Source organism: Primulina huaijiensis, chromosome 10 (assembly GCF_012295235.1).
Source record: "Primulina huaijiensis isolate GDHJ02 chromosome 10, ASM1229523v2, whole genome shotgun sequence".
Lineage (NCBI taxonomy): Eukaryota > Viridiplantae > Streptophyta > Magnoliopsida > Lamiales > Gesneriaceae > Primulina > Primulina huaijiensis.
Genome location: NC_133315.1, coordinates 14,917,921 through 14,930,760, shown reverse-complemented (window position 1 = coordinate 14,930,760; position 12,840 = coordinate 14,917,921). Strand labels below are relative to the sequence as shown.

The 12,840-nt window shown below is 37.1% G+C and overlaps 2 protein-coding genes across 2 annotated transcripts; one reads left to right on the top strand and one right to left on the bottom strand.

The window, feature by feature from the left end:
• Positions 1-2,877: 2,877 nt before the first annotated feature.
• LOC140985920 (uncharacterized) lies at positions 2,878-6,430 on the bottom strand. Its single transcript, XM_073453865.1, has 6 exons — positions 5,914-6,430; positions 5,254-5,807; positions 4,557-5,168; positions 4,262-4,406; positions 3,825-4,010; positions 2,878-3,227 (listed from the first exon to the last, which is right to left on the bottom strand). The coding sequence occupies exons 1-6, from the start codon at positions 6,428-6,430 to the stop codon at positions 2,878-2,880; spliced, it is 2,364 nt and encodes a 787-aa protein (XP_073309966.1).
• A 4,254-nt stretch (positions 6,431-10,684) lies between these two features.
• On the top strand, positions 10,685-11,440 carry LOC140985919 (secreted RxLR effector protein 161-like). Its single transcript, XM_073453864.1, has one exon. The coding sequence runs from the start codon at positions 10,685-10,687 to the stop codon at positions 11,438-11,440; it is 756 nt and encodes a 251-aa protein (XP_073309965.1).
• The last annotated feature ends 1,400 nt before the right edge of the window (positions 11,441-12,840 follow it).

Genomic DNA, 12,840 nt, shown 5'->3' with positions numbered 1-12,840 from the left:
ATAAATAATAGCAGGTGCTTCCAAAAACTTTCTAAGGCCTGATTTCTCAACAGCTTTAAACATTTGAACAAGTCCTTCATCTTTGATGGTAAGCACTGATGCAAAGCTGACTTGATAGGCATTGAGATTGTAAGCTCCGGCCATTTCTTCATCTGTAAATAAGATAACTTCGAAGTAGATTATGTTAAACGAGAGAAAGCAGTAGCAAGAGAGCAAAAGTCTGGAATCGTAAAGGTGAAAAGAAAATAAGAGGCGGTTAATATTCAAAATATACAACCGTCAGTGTAAACACAAGTACACGTGTCAATATGCTTACGGTTGAGTATTTGAAAAGTTATGCAGAGTGTCAGAAAAGTTATTTTTCAAAATCAATGAAAAAGAGATGGCTATCCAATGGGTTACTAAAAATAACCAGAAGAGGATTTGTCGTTTTATGATAATATCTACTGAAAGTTATAAGGTACTGAAGTATTTTCAGCATCTTGACAAAATCCAGTAGACACCTTGTCTTACCGAAAAGACAAAACTCTCTTCTGCTTCTGACAAAGCACAAAAATATAAATATGAAAAAGGATTACTGTTCCCCCTGAATCAATGCAATTAATAAATACGATGATACGAAGTCTAAACAGAGAGCCGTCTCTTCAGCTTCTATAAATACCTGTCTATAAGTAAGACAACAAAACAAAAAATAAAGTTAGATAATAACAGTTCGATATGTCTAGGTCAAGCAATTTTGATGCTTATAGCAGTACGCATGTCATTGTCACAGACGAAATGTTTCTTCATCTGGAAATCTGAAGAAGACTATTGAGGAATATGTCTGGGTAAAGGTCATGTCTTCATGGTTCAAGATTCAAGATCTCCAGAATTTGTATCAAAATGGTTTGGCTTTTACTCGCTCACAAAGAGCATTAGCAAGGAAGTACGAACAGCAATTTGATGTCAATCATGTTACATAGCTAGCCACTGATCAAGTTCTGCTGCATGCGATGCTGTGGAAGGAGTGGCATCAGCTAGAGAAGATCTCCACTGCTGAATCCTTTACTAATATTCGAATCCATGAACTGAATAATTGGATAACTGAGTGGCAGGATTCTGTAGGTTCGGAAATGGCTGATGTAACATGGCATCGATTTTCCTTTAAAGAAGTATTAATTTCAATTCATTATCGTCTCTTTATTTTTCTACAAGCAAGCTGATTATTAGTTGAGTAACATATAACAAAATAATAATAATCAAGTTAAGTCAATTAAGCCAAGTATATTTCAAAAATAAGAAAATTTATTCTCAAGCAGAGGTTTCGTAAAGATGTCTGCTGTCTATTGATCAGTAGGAACATATTCTAGACGAATGTCCTTCTTCTGCACATGATCTCTAATGAAATGATGTCTGATATCAATGTGCTTCGTTCTGGAATGAAGTACTGGATTTTGAGTGATTGCAATAGCACTTGTATTGTCACATAAGATGGGTGATTCAGAAGCTTGAACTCCATAGTCCTTTAGTTGTTGCTGTATCCCAAGTATTTGAGAGCAGCAACTTCCAGCAGCAAGGTATTCTGCTTCTGAAGTAGATGTAGCTATGGAAGTCTGCTTTTTACTGAACCAGGAGATCAACCCGTCACCTAGAAATTGACAAAAACCACTGGTGCTTTTTCTATCCAGTTTGCAACCTGCATAATCAGCATATGAATATCCAATAAGATTGAAAGATGAATCCTTGGGATACCATAAGCCGACATTTTGAGTTCCCTTCAGGTATTTCAGAATACGCTTAGCAACAATAAAATGTGATTGCTTAGGTTAGACTGAAATCTTGCACAAATACAAACAGCAAACATAATATCAGGTCTACTGGCAGTAAGGTATAATAGTGAGCCAATAAGACCACGATACTGAGTTACCTCTACTGGAAGTCCACTTTCATCCTTATCAAGCTTGGTAGATGAGCTCATTGGAGTGGAAGCAGCAGACCATGCTTTCATACCCAACTTTTTCAGAAGCTCCTTGGTATACTTAGCTTGATTTATGAAAATTCCAGTATCCAGTTGTTTGATCTGTAATTCTAGGAAGAATGTTAATTCTCCCATCATGCTCATTTCAAATTGATCCTGCATCATTTTAGCAAACTTTTCACAAAATTTGGGGTTAGTTGACCCAAAGATAATGTCATCAACATAAATCTGTACCAACAAAATGTGCTTATCCTTAATAAATGTGAATAAAGTCTTATCTACCGTGCCAATGGTGAAATCATGATTAACAAGGAATCGAGAGAGAGTGTCATACCATGCTCTAGGTGCCTGTTTCAAACCATATAATGCTTTATATAATTTAAAGACGTGATGAGGTAAGAAATGATCAATAAAACCTGGAGGTCATTCGACGTAAACTTCTTCTTGCAGTAGGCCGTTTAGGAAAGCACTCTTTACATCCATCTGATAGACTTTAAAATTCTTGAAGGCAGCAAAGGCTAAGAATATTCGGATAGCTTCAAGCCTTGCAACTGGTGCAAAGGTCTCATCATAGTCTATTCCTTCTTCTTGTCTAAAACCTTGAGCCATTAGTCTTGCTTTATTTCTGACTACATTGCCTTCTTCATTCAACTTGTTTCTGAATACCCACCGAGTTCCAATGACTGCTTGATGAGTTGGTCTATGTAGAAGAAACCATACTTCATTTCTTTTAAATTGATTTAGCTCTTCTTGCATTGCTTCAATCCAATAGGATCCAGAAGAGCTTCTTTAATCTTCTTTGGTTCGTCCTGTATATATTCATTAAGCATTTGTCTTCTGGTTCTTAATGGTGCTGCTGGATTTCCAATAACTAGAGATGGAGGATGAGATTTTTTCCAAATAAAAGGGTTTAAAGGGATTTATTCCTGGTTAGACATATTTGGATTAAGCTCAGCTGAACCAGTAGCAGGTTTGGGTATGTCATCTGCTGGTACTGGTATATTTGATGTCTGTACTTCTGGTTCCACTATTGAAATGTCTGGTTCTGGATTTTGAACATCTTTGATATTTAATTCTGCATCGTCTTCACTATCCAGTTCCAGATGAATCCTGTCTAACCTGTTACTCAAATTTGACACATTAGAAATTTCAGGTGCACTGCTGTCTTTGTCGAAGACAACATGAACAGATTCTTCAACATTGAGAGTTCTATTGTTAAAGATTCTGAAAGCTTTGCTTACTGCAGAGTAACCAAGAAAAAGTCCAGCATCTGATTTTGAATCAAATGCAGTCAAATAGTTTTTACCATTATTGTGCACAAAACATTTGCGACCAAATACATGAAAATAAGATACATTAGGCTTCCTCCATTTCCATATCTCATAAGGAGTCTGATTATTCTCTTGTTGACCATGGTTCTGTTTTGTGTGTAGCATGCGGTGTTGATTGCTTCTGTCCAGAAGCGCTGAGAGATGTTTGCATCTGCTAGCATTGTTCTAGCAGCTTCTTTAAGAGTTCTGTTTCTCCTCTCAGCTACTCCATTTTGTTAAGGTGATCTGGAGGCTGAATATTCATGATGAATGCCCTGTTCATCTAAATACAACTCAAGAATCTTGTTAGTAAACTCAGTACCCCAATCACTTCTGATTTTAATGATGGAAACAGATTTTTCGTTTTGAATCTTTTTCAGATGCTTAATCAGGAGGCTACTGGTTTGATCTTTTCCAACAAGAAATATTACCCAAGTAAATCTAGAAAAGTCATCAACAACAACAAGAGTATAATTCATTCCCCCTAAGCTCATGATATGGATTGGACCAAACAAGTCCATTTAATAATTCCAAACACTTTGAAGTTGATTTACTACCTTTATTCTTGAAGCTAGATTTCACCTGCTTGCCAAGTTGATATGCAGAACAAACATGATTCTTAACAAAGTTAATATCAGGAAAACCATCAACTAAGTTTTGCTTCTTCAGATTGTTGATAGACTTGAAGTTCAGGTGATTCAATCTCTTGTGCCATAGCCAATGTTTATCATTAAGAGAAACAACTAAACACGTATGAACATTAATATGATCTACATTCCAAGAAACTTTATATGTGTTGCCTTCTCTTTTTCCAGTTAGTACAGTAGACTCATCATCATTTTTAACTGTGCATGTGTGCCTCTGAAAAGCTACTGAATACCATTATCACACAGTTGACTAATGCTAATTAATTTGTAACAAAGATTTTCAGCCAGGAGTACATCATTTATATTAATGTGACCATGGATAATCTTATCCTTACTCACGATTTTACCTTTTGAGTTGTCCCCAAAGGTTATTCTTGGTCCAGTACAACTTATTACTTCTGAAAGTAAGTCTCTTTGTCCAGTCATATGTCTAGAACATCCACTGTCTAGATACCATATGGAGCTGCTGATTTTGGCTTTCTTCTCATGTTCCTGCAGACAAGATTTTAGTAATTGGTACCCAATCTATTTGGGTCCAAGCCTTATCAGTCCCTTAGGAACCCACATTTGTACAATTCTTGGTGGTTTTGTACTTCGGGTATCCACAGAGGTGTGTGCTACAAAAGGTCTGTTATTTCTAACAGTATGCATCTTAGAATGTTGTTCTTCCTTTCTGTTTGTGTTGTCTGGCCTGTATCTCTTTTGAATAGGTCTAAAATTATAGTACTGGTAGTTTTTAACCTTCATAAAGGATTTTTCTCCTGAGTTGAATTCTCTACTGGATCCAGAACTCTGGTGAACTCTCCCCTTAGGTTCAACATAACCCAGACCATAATGCTTCCTTCTGTTCGTCTGATCTACAGTCCTTTCAACTCTAACAGTTGGTACTTCAGGTTCATATACCATACTGGATTTAACAAAGTGAATGAATTTTCCTTTGCCTTTATCCAGTTCTAGCTTAGTACTCATTTCAGAAGTGCTTTCATTGTTGCTGAATCCGAGACCACTTCTGTCACCGGATTTCTTCTGCAATTCTTGCATCTTCTCTAAAAAAACAGAAGACTTGTTCCATGCATTTACCAGTAGTGATAGCTTCTGATTTTCAGATCTCATTGTCTGGTATTCTGCATTTACTCTTTCATTCTCAGTTTTCAACTTACTTATCTCAACTTTTAGATCAGTACAGCTGTTTTCTTGCAAGCAAGTAAATTTACTGATTTGATCCTTTAAGTTTTGATTTTCATTCTTAACTTCCTTGAATGATTGAGAAAGTCTTGAGTACTCTTCCACCATTAACCAAATCAGTTCGTGTAAATTTATTAGAGTCAAAATCGAATACCTCTCCAGATTTTGAGGTTGATTCAGTGTCTGCCATAAGGCATTTGACTTCTTCTGCATCGCTGTCGCTAGAATGATCATCCGAGTCAGAAGACTCAGAGCTAGAATCTGCCCACTTGGTTTTGCTTTCCTCAGCAATCATGGCTTTGCGATCTCTTCTATACTTCTTGTCATTCCGCTTGTACTCCTTCTTCTTCTTGTCATCCTTCGGCTTCGGGCAATCAGCAATAAAGTGACCAATCTTTCCACAGTTAAAACATGCCATGTCACCAGGTGGTGAATCTTTCTTGAAGTTCCGGTTCGAGTTTTGGTATGCTCGATGATTCTTCTTCATGAATCTGGAGAATTTCTTCACAAATAGAGACATAGCGTCATTGCTGACCTTTTCAGCAGTCATTTCAGAAGTGCTCTCAATAATGGTAGCAGGTACTGCTTGTGGAACAACTACAGCAGTAGCAGGAGTAGTAATACTTGTGGCAGTAGCAGCTAGAGCCTTAGTAGGTAGATTAGATGAGGACTCTTCTCCGCTTTTCACTTCCAGTTCGTACTCATAGGCTTTTAAGTCAGCAAACAAGTCATGCAGTTCTAACTTGTTCAGATCTTTTGATACTCTCATACCCATGGTTTTTACATCTCATTCTCTGGGTAGAGCTCTCATTACTTTGAGCTATTTCTCTGTTGCTGTGCTCTTTACCCAGAGTTGCCAGTTCATTAACCAAACTGCTGAAGCGCTCATCAAACTCACTCAGAGTTTCTCCGACTTTCATTTTGATGTTTTCAAATTTTTGCATAGCCACAGATAACTTGTTTTCTTTAGTCTGCTCATTTCCTTCACAGATTTGAATGAGCTTCTCCCAGATTTCCTTTGCAGTAGAGCACATCTTGATCTTACTGAAGGTATTTTTGTCAAGGGTTTTGTATAAAATGTCCTTCGCAACATTATCAAGATTAGCTTTCTTTTTGTCTTCGCTGGTCCATTTACTCCTGTGATTTTCAATCATCTGAGGAGCACCATTAGTAACAGCTACAGCTTTATTAGGCTTTAAAATCTTCATGGGACCATCTGTGATGACAAACCACATGTCATCTTCTTGAGCTGCAAGATGAGCTTGCATCCTGATCTTCCAGTGGTCAAAATCTTCTTTTGAGAACATAGGAACTTTGCTGAAATGTGTCATATCTGTTATAAATTTTCAATACAAGAATAGCATGCTCTGATACCACTTGTTGGGGATCGATATTGAGTTTAAAGGGGGGTGAATAAACTCAATCATTTGTTTATCTCTTTTTCAAAGGGTGTTAAAATCCTGTTAGAGATTGTAGCTGATCTTGTACAAATATATAACCAACAAATCACAAAATAGTGCGGAAACGATATGATGGTTTGAGGGGTGAAAATGATAAAAACAGTAGGCAGTAGACAATGATTGTTTATGGAAGTTCGAAGATAAATCTTCTACGTCTCCCCTTCTTCTGTTTCCAGAAGGTATCACTAAAATACTTTGGATTTTACAGTACAACACTTGTATACCCCCACTTCAGCAGGACTTACCCTTTGCCTACTGAAACTCTTAGCTTCGCAACACAATGCAAGTAATTATGACAAGGTTCTGAAAAAGACTCTTTTCAGATTACAAACTCTTCTTAACAAAAGATGAGTAATATGAACAGCTTGAAGAGTGTGAGAAACAGCTGCACAAGATGATCTCAACAGATCAGATATATGCTATGAAGCGTGTGATACTTTTCTGTATATTGAGCCTTGAATAAGATGAGTCGTTCTGAGTGCTCAAATTGATGTTCGTAAAGAATGTAATCGGTGTTGTCTCTTTTATTATCGACGTCGTTCTTGTATATTTATAGAAGTCTAGCACCCAACGTCTATATGCAAAACGGTTTCTTAGACTTCTGATAAAATCAGCTTTAATACTTGAAAAATGTCCTGCAGAAAGCTTTGACACAGTCAGTATTGTTTTCATACTAAATTTGGTAAGACGTAATAAATAACTTCGTACAATATTTAATGGTGCAATTAATGCTAGTACTCGGTAAAGTAACGGTAACATTCAAAACTAGTTCTGTTTGCACAAAAGACGTTAAGTTACTCCAGTTTAGACTGAGTTCTGCTTCTGGTTTTCAAATCCGTTTAAGCTTAGTTCTGCTTCTGGTTTTCTAATCCGTTTAAGCTTAGTTATGCTTCTGGTTTAGTGAGATGAAGATTTCTGCTTTTATATTGCCTACTGATTTAACTAGTGTCCTGCCGGTTTTGATCCTCATTGCCACAATTAAGTTAAGTCTAACAACTTATAAGTTAATCTTTTGTCCAAAGATGAAACATTAATGGAGTGCTCGATATTCTGTTTATGGGGGTTTACATTATTTGAATTTATTGATTATTTTATTTGGATATTTGGTTGAGCATGTATATTTGGTTTTTTGTTCTCTGTTCAGATTTGACTCCTGCAAATATTCATTCCAACAAAAATTATATTCCTATGTTAAATGGCTCTAATTTTAAATCATGACAACAGAATTTATTGATAGTTCTCGGAGTAATGGATTTGGACCTTGCGATAAAGGTTAACTCTCCTCCCGCCATTACGGATAAGAGTACCTCTGATGAAAAGAGGGAGTTTGAAAGGTAGGAGAGATCGAATTGCATGTGTATGATGATCATGAAGAGGGCCATTCCAGAAACATTCAGGGGCACAATGTCTAGCGACATTGCTACGGCTAAGGCTTTCCTTCAAGACCTCGAAAAGAGGTTTGCTAAAAGTGAGAAGTCTGAAATTTTTACACTTTTGGCAAGCCTCGTTTCAATGAGGTACAGAGGTAAGGGCAACATCAGGGAGTACATTATGGAATGTCTCATCTTGCTTCAAGGTTAAAATCACTGAAGCTTGACCTCGCTGATGACTTGCTAGTGCATCTGGTTTTGTTATCTCTTCCTCCTCAGTTTAACCAGTTCAAGGTGAGTTATAACTGTCAGAAAGAGACTTGGTCTCTGAATGAGCTCATCTCGCACTGCGTCCAGGAAGAGAAAAGGTTGAAGCAAGACAAGACAGAAAGTGCTCATTATGTCTCTACCTCGAAGGATAAAGGAAAAAAAAGGAAGGATAAGGAAGCTGCGGATACACAGCCTCCGAAGAAACAACAAAAGAATCGTAGTGATTCTCAAAGTTCTAGTTTTTTTTTTCTGTGGCAGTGATGGGCATATGAAGAAGCATTGCAGTAATTATCACGCTTGGCGTGCTAAGAAAGGTATGCTTCTGAATATGGTTTGTTCTGAGTTTAATTAAACTTCAGTTCCTAGACACACGTGGTGGATAGATTCTGGTGCAACAACTAACATCAGTGTGTCTATGCAGGGTTCCCTGGATTGCTGAAAACCAAGTGATGCTGAAAGATTCATCTATGTTGGTGACGGCAACAAAGTTGAAGTTGATGCAATATGAAAATTTAGATTATTGTTAAAGACTAGAATATATTTGGATCTTTATGAAACATTTGTTATACCGTCTTTTAGATGAAATTTGATTTTCATTTCTGCATTGGACAAATGTGGTTATTCTTGTTCTTTTGGAAATGGAATATTCAGTTTGTTTTTCGATTCAAAATTGGTTGGTTCTGGTTCTTTATCAAGATACGATAATATTTATTCTTTGGATGTTATTGCTTCATTTAATGAAACCCTGCAAACAAGTAGAGACACTAAAAGAAAATTAACCAGTGAGAATTCAGCTGCGTTATGGCACAAAAGACTAGGTCATATCTCTGAAAAGAGAATAAGGAGACTTGTGTCAGACAAAATTCTCGAACCTTTAGATTACACAGATTTTAATAATTGTGTTAATTGTATAAAGGGAAAACAAACCAACAAACGGAGATTTGAAGCCAAAAGGTGTTCAGACGTCTTAGAACTTATACATACTGATATTTGTGGACCATTTCCTTCGGCTTCTTGGAATGGTCAACAGTATTTTAACGTTCACAGACGATTTTTCAAGATATGGCTTCATTTATCTCATTCATGAAAAGGCACTGTCATTGGATGTGTTCAAAAGCTATAAAGCTGAAGTTGAAAATCAACTTGGCTTAAAGATTAAAAGCGTTAGATCTGACCGTGGTGGTGAATACTATGGTAGATATGACGGTTCAGGTGAACAACGTCCAGGACCTTTTGCCAGATTCTTAGAGGAATGCGGTATCGTCCCACTGTACATTATGCCGGGTTCGCCCACTATGAATGGTGTTGCTGAAAGACGAAAAAGAACGCTTAAGGACATGGTGGGGAGTATGATCAGTCATTCTACCTTACCAGAATCACTCTGGGGAGAAGCACTAAAATCCACAACATATATCCTTAACAGGGTTCCAACTAAGGCAGCGACCAAAACTCCTTATGAACTTTGGACGGGTAAAAAGCCCAGTCTTAAGCATCTGCACGTTTGGGGATGTCCAGCTGATGCAAGGACTTACAAGCCTAATGAAAAGAAACTAGACTCAAGAACGGTTAGTTGTTATTTTATTGGATACTTTGAAAGATCCAGGGGTACAAGTTTTATGATCCCACAAGTAAGTCGAATTTTGAGTCAGGAAATGCCCTGTTCTTTGAGGATGTTGAGTTTGCGGGGGGAGATATAGTAAGAGATATTGTCTTTGAAGAAGAATATGTAAATATTCCCACATGTGTCTTGGAAATTGATCAGGATTACATTCCTCACTTTGACCAAGACACAATACAGGAATATAATATTAGAGATCCTCCCATTCCATATGAAAAAACTCAAGCACCTCCAGAACCTATGCTATTAAGGATATCCACTAAAGAGCGGAGAAATGCAGTGCCAGATGATTACATTGTATTCCTTCAAGAATGTGAGGCAGACATTGGATTGATGGAGGATGATCCTATTAACTTCCGTCAAGCCATGGAAAGTTCTAACTCTCAAAAGTGGAATGATGCCATGAATGAGAAGATAAAGTCCATGAAAGACAATGACGTATGGGATCTTGTCTCATTGCCTAAAGGTACGAAGCCCATTGGTTGTAAATGGATATTTAAAACCAAGAGGGATTCGAAAGGCAATGTGGAAAGATATAAGACTCGTCTTGTCGCTAAAGGCTTTACACAGAAAGAAGGCATTGATTATAAAGAGATTTTCTCTCCGGTTTCTTCGAAAGACTCTTTAAGGATTATAATGGCTTCGGTGACGTATTTCGATCTTGAGCTTCATCAGATGGATGTAAAGACTGCGTTTCTAAATGGTGACATTGATGAAATGATTTATATGGTGCAGCCAGAAAATTTTGTGTCCAAAGGCACAAATAATATGGTTTGCAAATTAAAGAAATCCATCTATGGGCTCAAGTAGGCATCTCGACAATGGTATTTCAAATTTCATCAAGTGATCATCTCGTTTGGTTTCGAGATGAATTTGGTCGATGATTGTGTGTACCATAAGTTCAGAGGGAGTAAGCATATTTGTTTGGTTTTATATGTTGATGACATTCTGCTCGCTAGCAACGATATAGAGTTGTTGCATGACACCAAGAGATTTCTAGCTAAGAATTTTGAGATGAAAGATCTTGGTGATGCATCTTTTGTACTAGGTATTCAGATACATCGGGATCGCTCTCGAGGTATTCTTAGATTATCTCAGAAAGGCTATATCGATAAAGTTCTCAAGCAATATGGGATGCAAGATTGCAAACCAACGGATACCTCTGTAGCTAAGGGAGACAAATTTAGTCTCAAACAATGCCCAAAAAATGATTTTCAGGAAAAGGAAATGCAGAAGATTCCCTATTCATCTGCAGTGGGGAGTCTGATGTATGCTCAGGTTTGTACACGTCCAGATATTGCGTACGTGACAGGAATGTTGGGACGATATTTAAGTAATCTGGGAGTGGAACATTGGAAAGCAGTCAAAAGGGTTTTACGGTACCTACAGAGAACAAAAGATTATATGCTCATATATCAGAGGTCGGATCAGCTTGAGATCATTGGGTATACTGACTCCGATTTTGCTGGATGCCAAGATAGTATGAAATCTACGTCGGGCTACATCTATCTCATTGCTGGAGGTGCCATTTTCTTGAAGAGTGCTAAACAGTCTCTTATAGCTTCTTCCACCATGGCAGCTGAGTTTGTAGCGTGTTATGAGACATCCAATCATGGACTATAGCTGCAAAATTTTGTCACGGGACTGCGCATTGTTGATGGCATTGAAAGGCCACTAAGATTACATTGTGACAATAAATCAGCAGTTATGTATTCCTATAACAACAGGAGCTCGACAAGTCAAAACATATTGACATCAAGTTTCTGGTTGTTAAAGAAAGAATTCAGAGTGGAAAGTTGTATACTGAGCATATCGGTACAAACTCCATGGTTGCGGATCCGCTTACTAAGGGACTGCCACCCAAACAGTTTCATGAGCACACTGCTAGTATGGGTGTTATGTCAATTGAGGAAATTCAGTTTTAGTGGGAGTTTGTTATTTTAAATGCTTTTCAATTGTAGACATTTTCAGTTACAGTCATGTAAATTTATTTTCTGCAGCAATAAATTTCAAGTTAACTCACACTCTGATTATGGTTTTAAGTTTGATCTCAATAAGGTTAAGGGAAGACCAGTTGGAAATAGGCATGTTACGGTCACATTGCATGAAATTTTCATGGTACACATCCACTTCATGATCCATGTCATTCAGTTGTGTTGGCATATGTGACCATTGATGGGTCTAGCTACCTTGAGTGTAGCGAAGACTGCTCTGATCTTATGTTGATGTGATTGATGGACCAGATTGGTTATAGATACATTTCGGAATGACAACAATTTTGAGCTCATAAGGTTATTTTCACAAACATAATTATAAGGTTGCACATATAGCCCAAGTGAGAGATTTTTGGATCAATTTTATTTATATGGGCTTATATGTGAATAATTATGTGTTGTGAGTTGTCTATTAAGTTAAGCTCAAAATAAAGTGATCAACTAAGGTTTCGGGTTATTGGGCTTTAATGTATCTGATAGGTTGTTGGGCCTTTAATGTGTAGAGAAATAAGTGTAATTTCTGTTTTTATGATGTGCTAAAACAGAAATATCAGAAGATAATGATAATATTATCTATATATATGGGTCATGGTCCCCAGATCTCGCGTTATCACTTCACTATTTTCTCCCCCATTAAGAAAATAGTTTTGAAGAGAAAACTAAAGGACTCTCTCAAGGAAAGAGCGCGTATATCTAGAAGATCAAGGCACGTTTTAAAAAATTCAGAAATATGGCTTCAGGTACGCTCCCGCTTAAGTTTTCAGTCAAATTCTTAATGATTTAACATGATGAATTCTGCGATTTATGGGTTTTTCCTCAACATGTATCACAAGTTCATCCGAGAAAATGTTGAGCAGAATCGAACTCCTGACAACTCGAACTCCCTGTTGGGAAGGGGAGCTAAAAATTTTTTTTCTTTATCCGCATTCAATATATTTTTTTATTGTTGAGATTGAAATTTTAGAAATAGAATCTTTTTTATAAAATTAAAGTGAAACGTTTTTAACGATTTGTCTTATATAAATAACA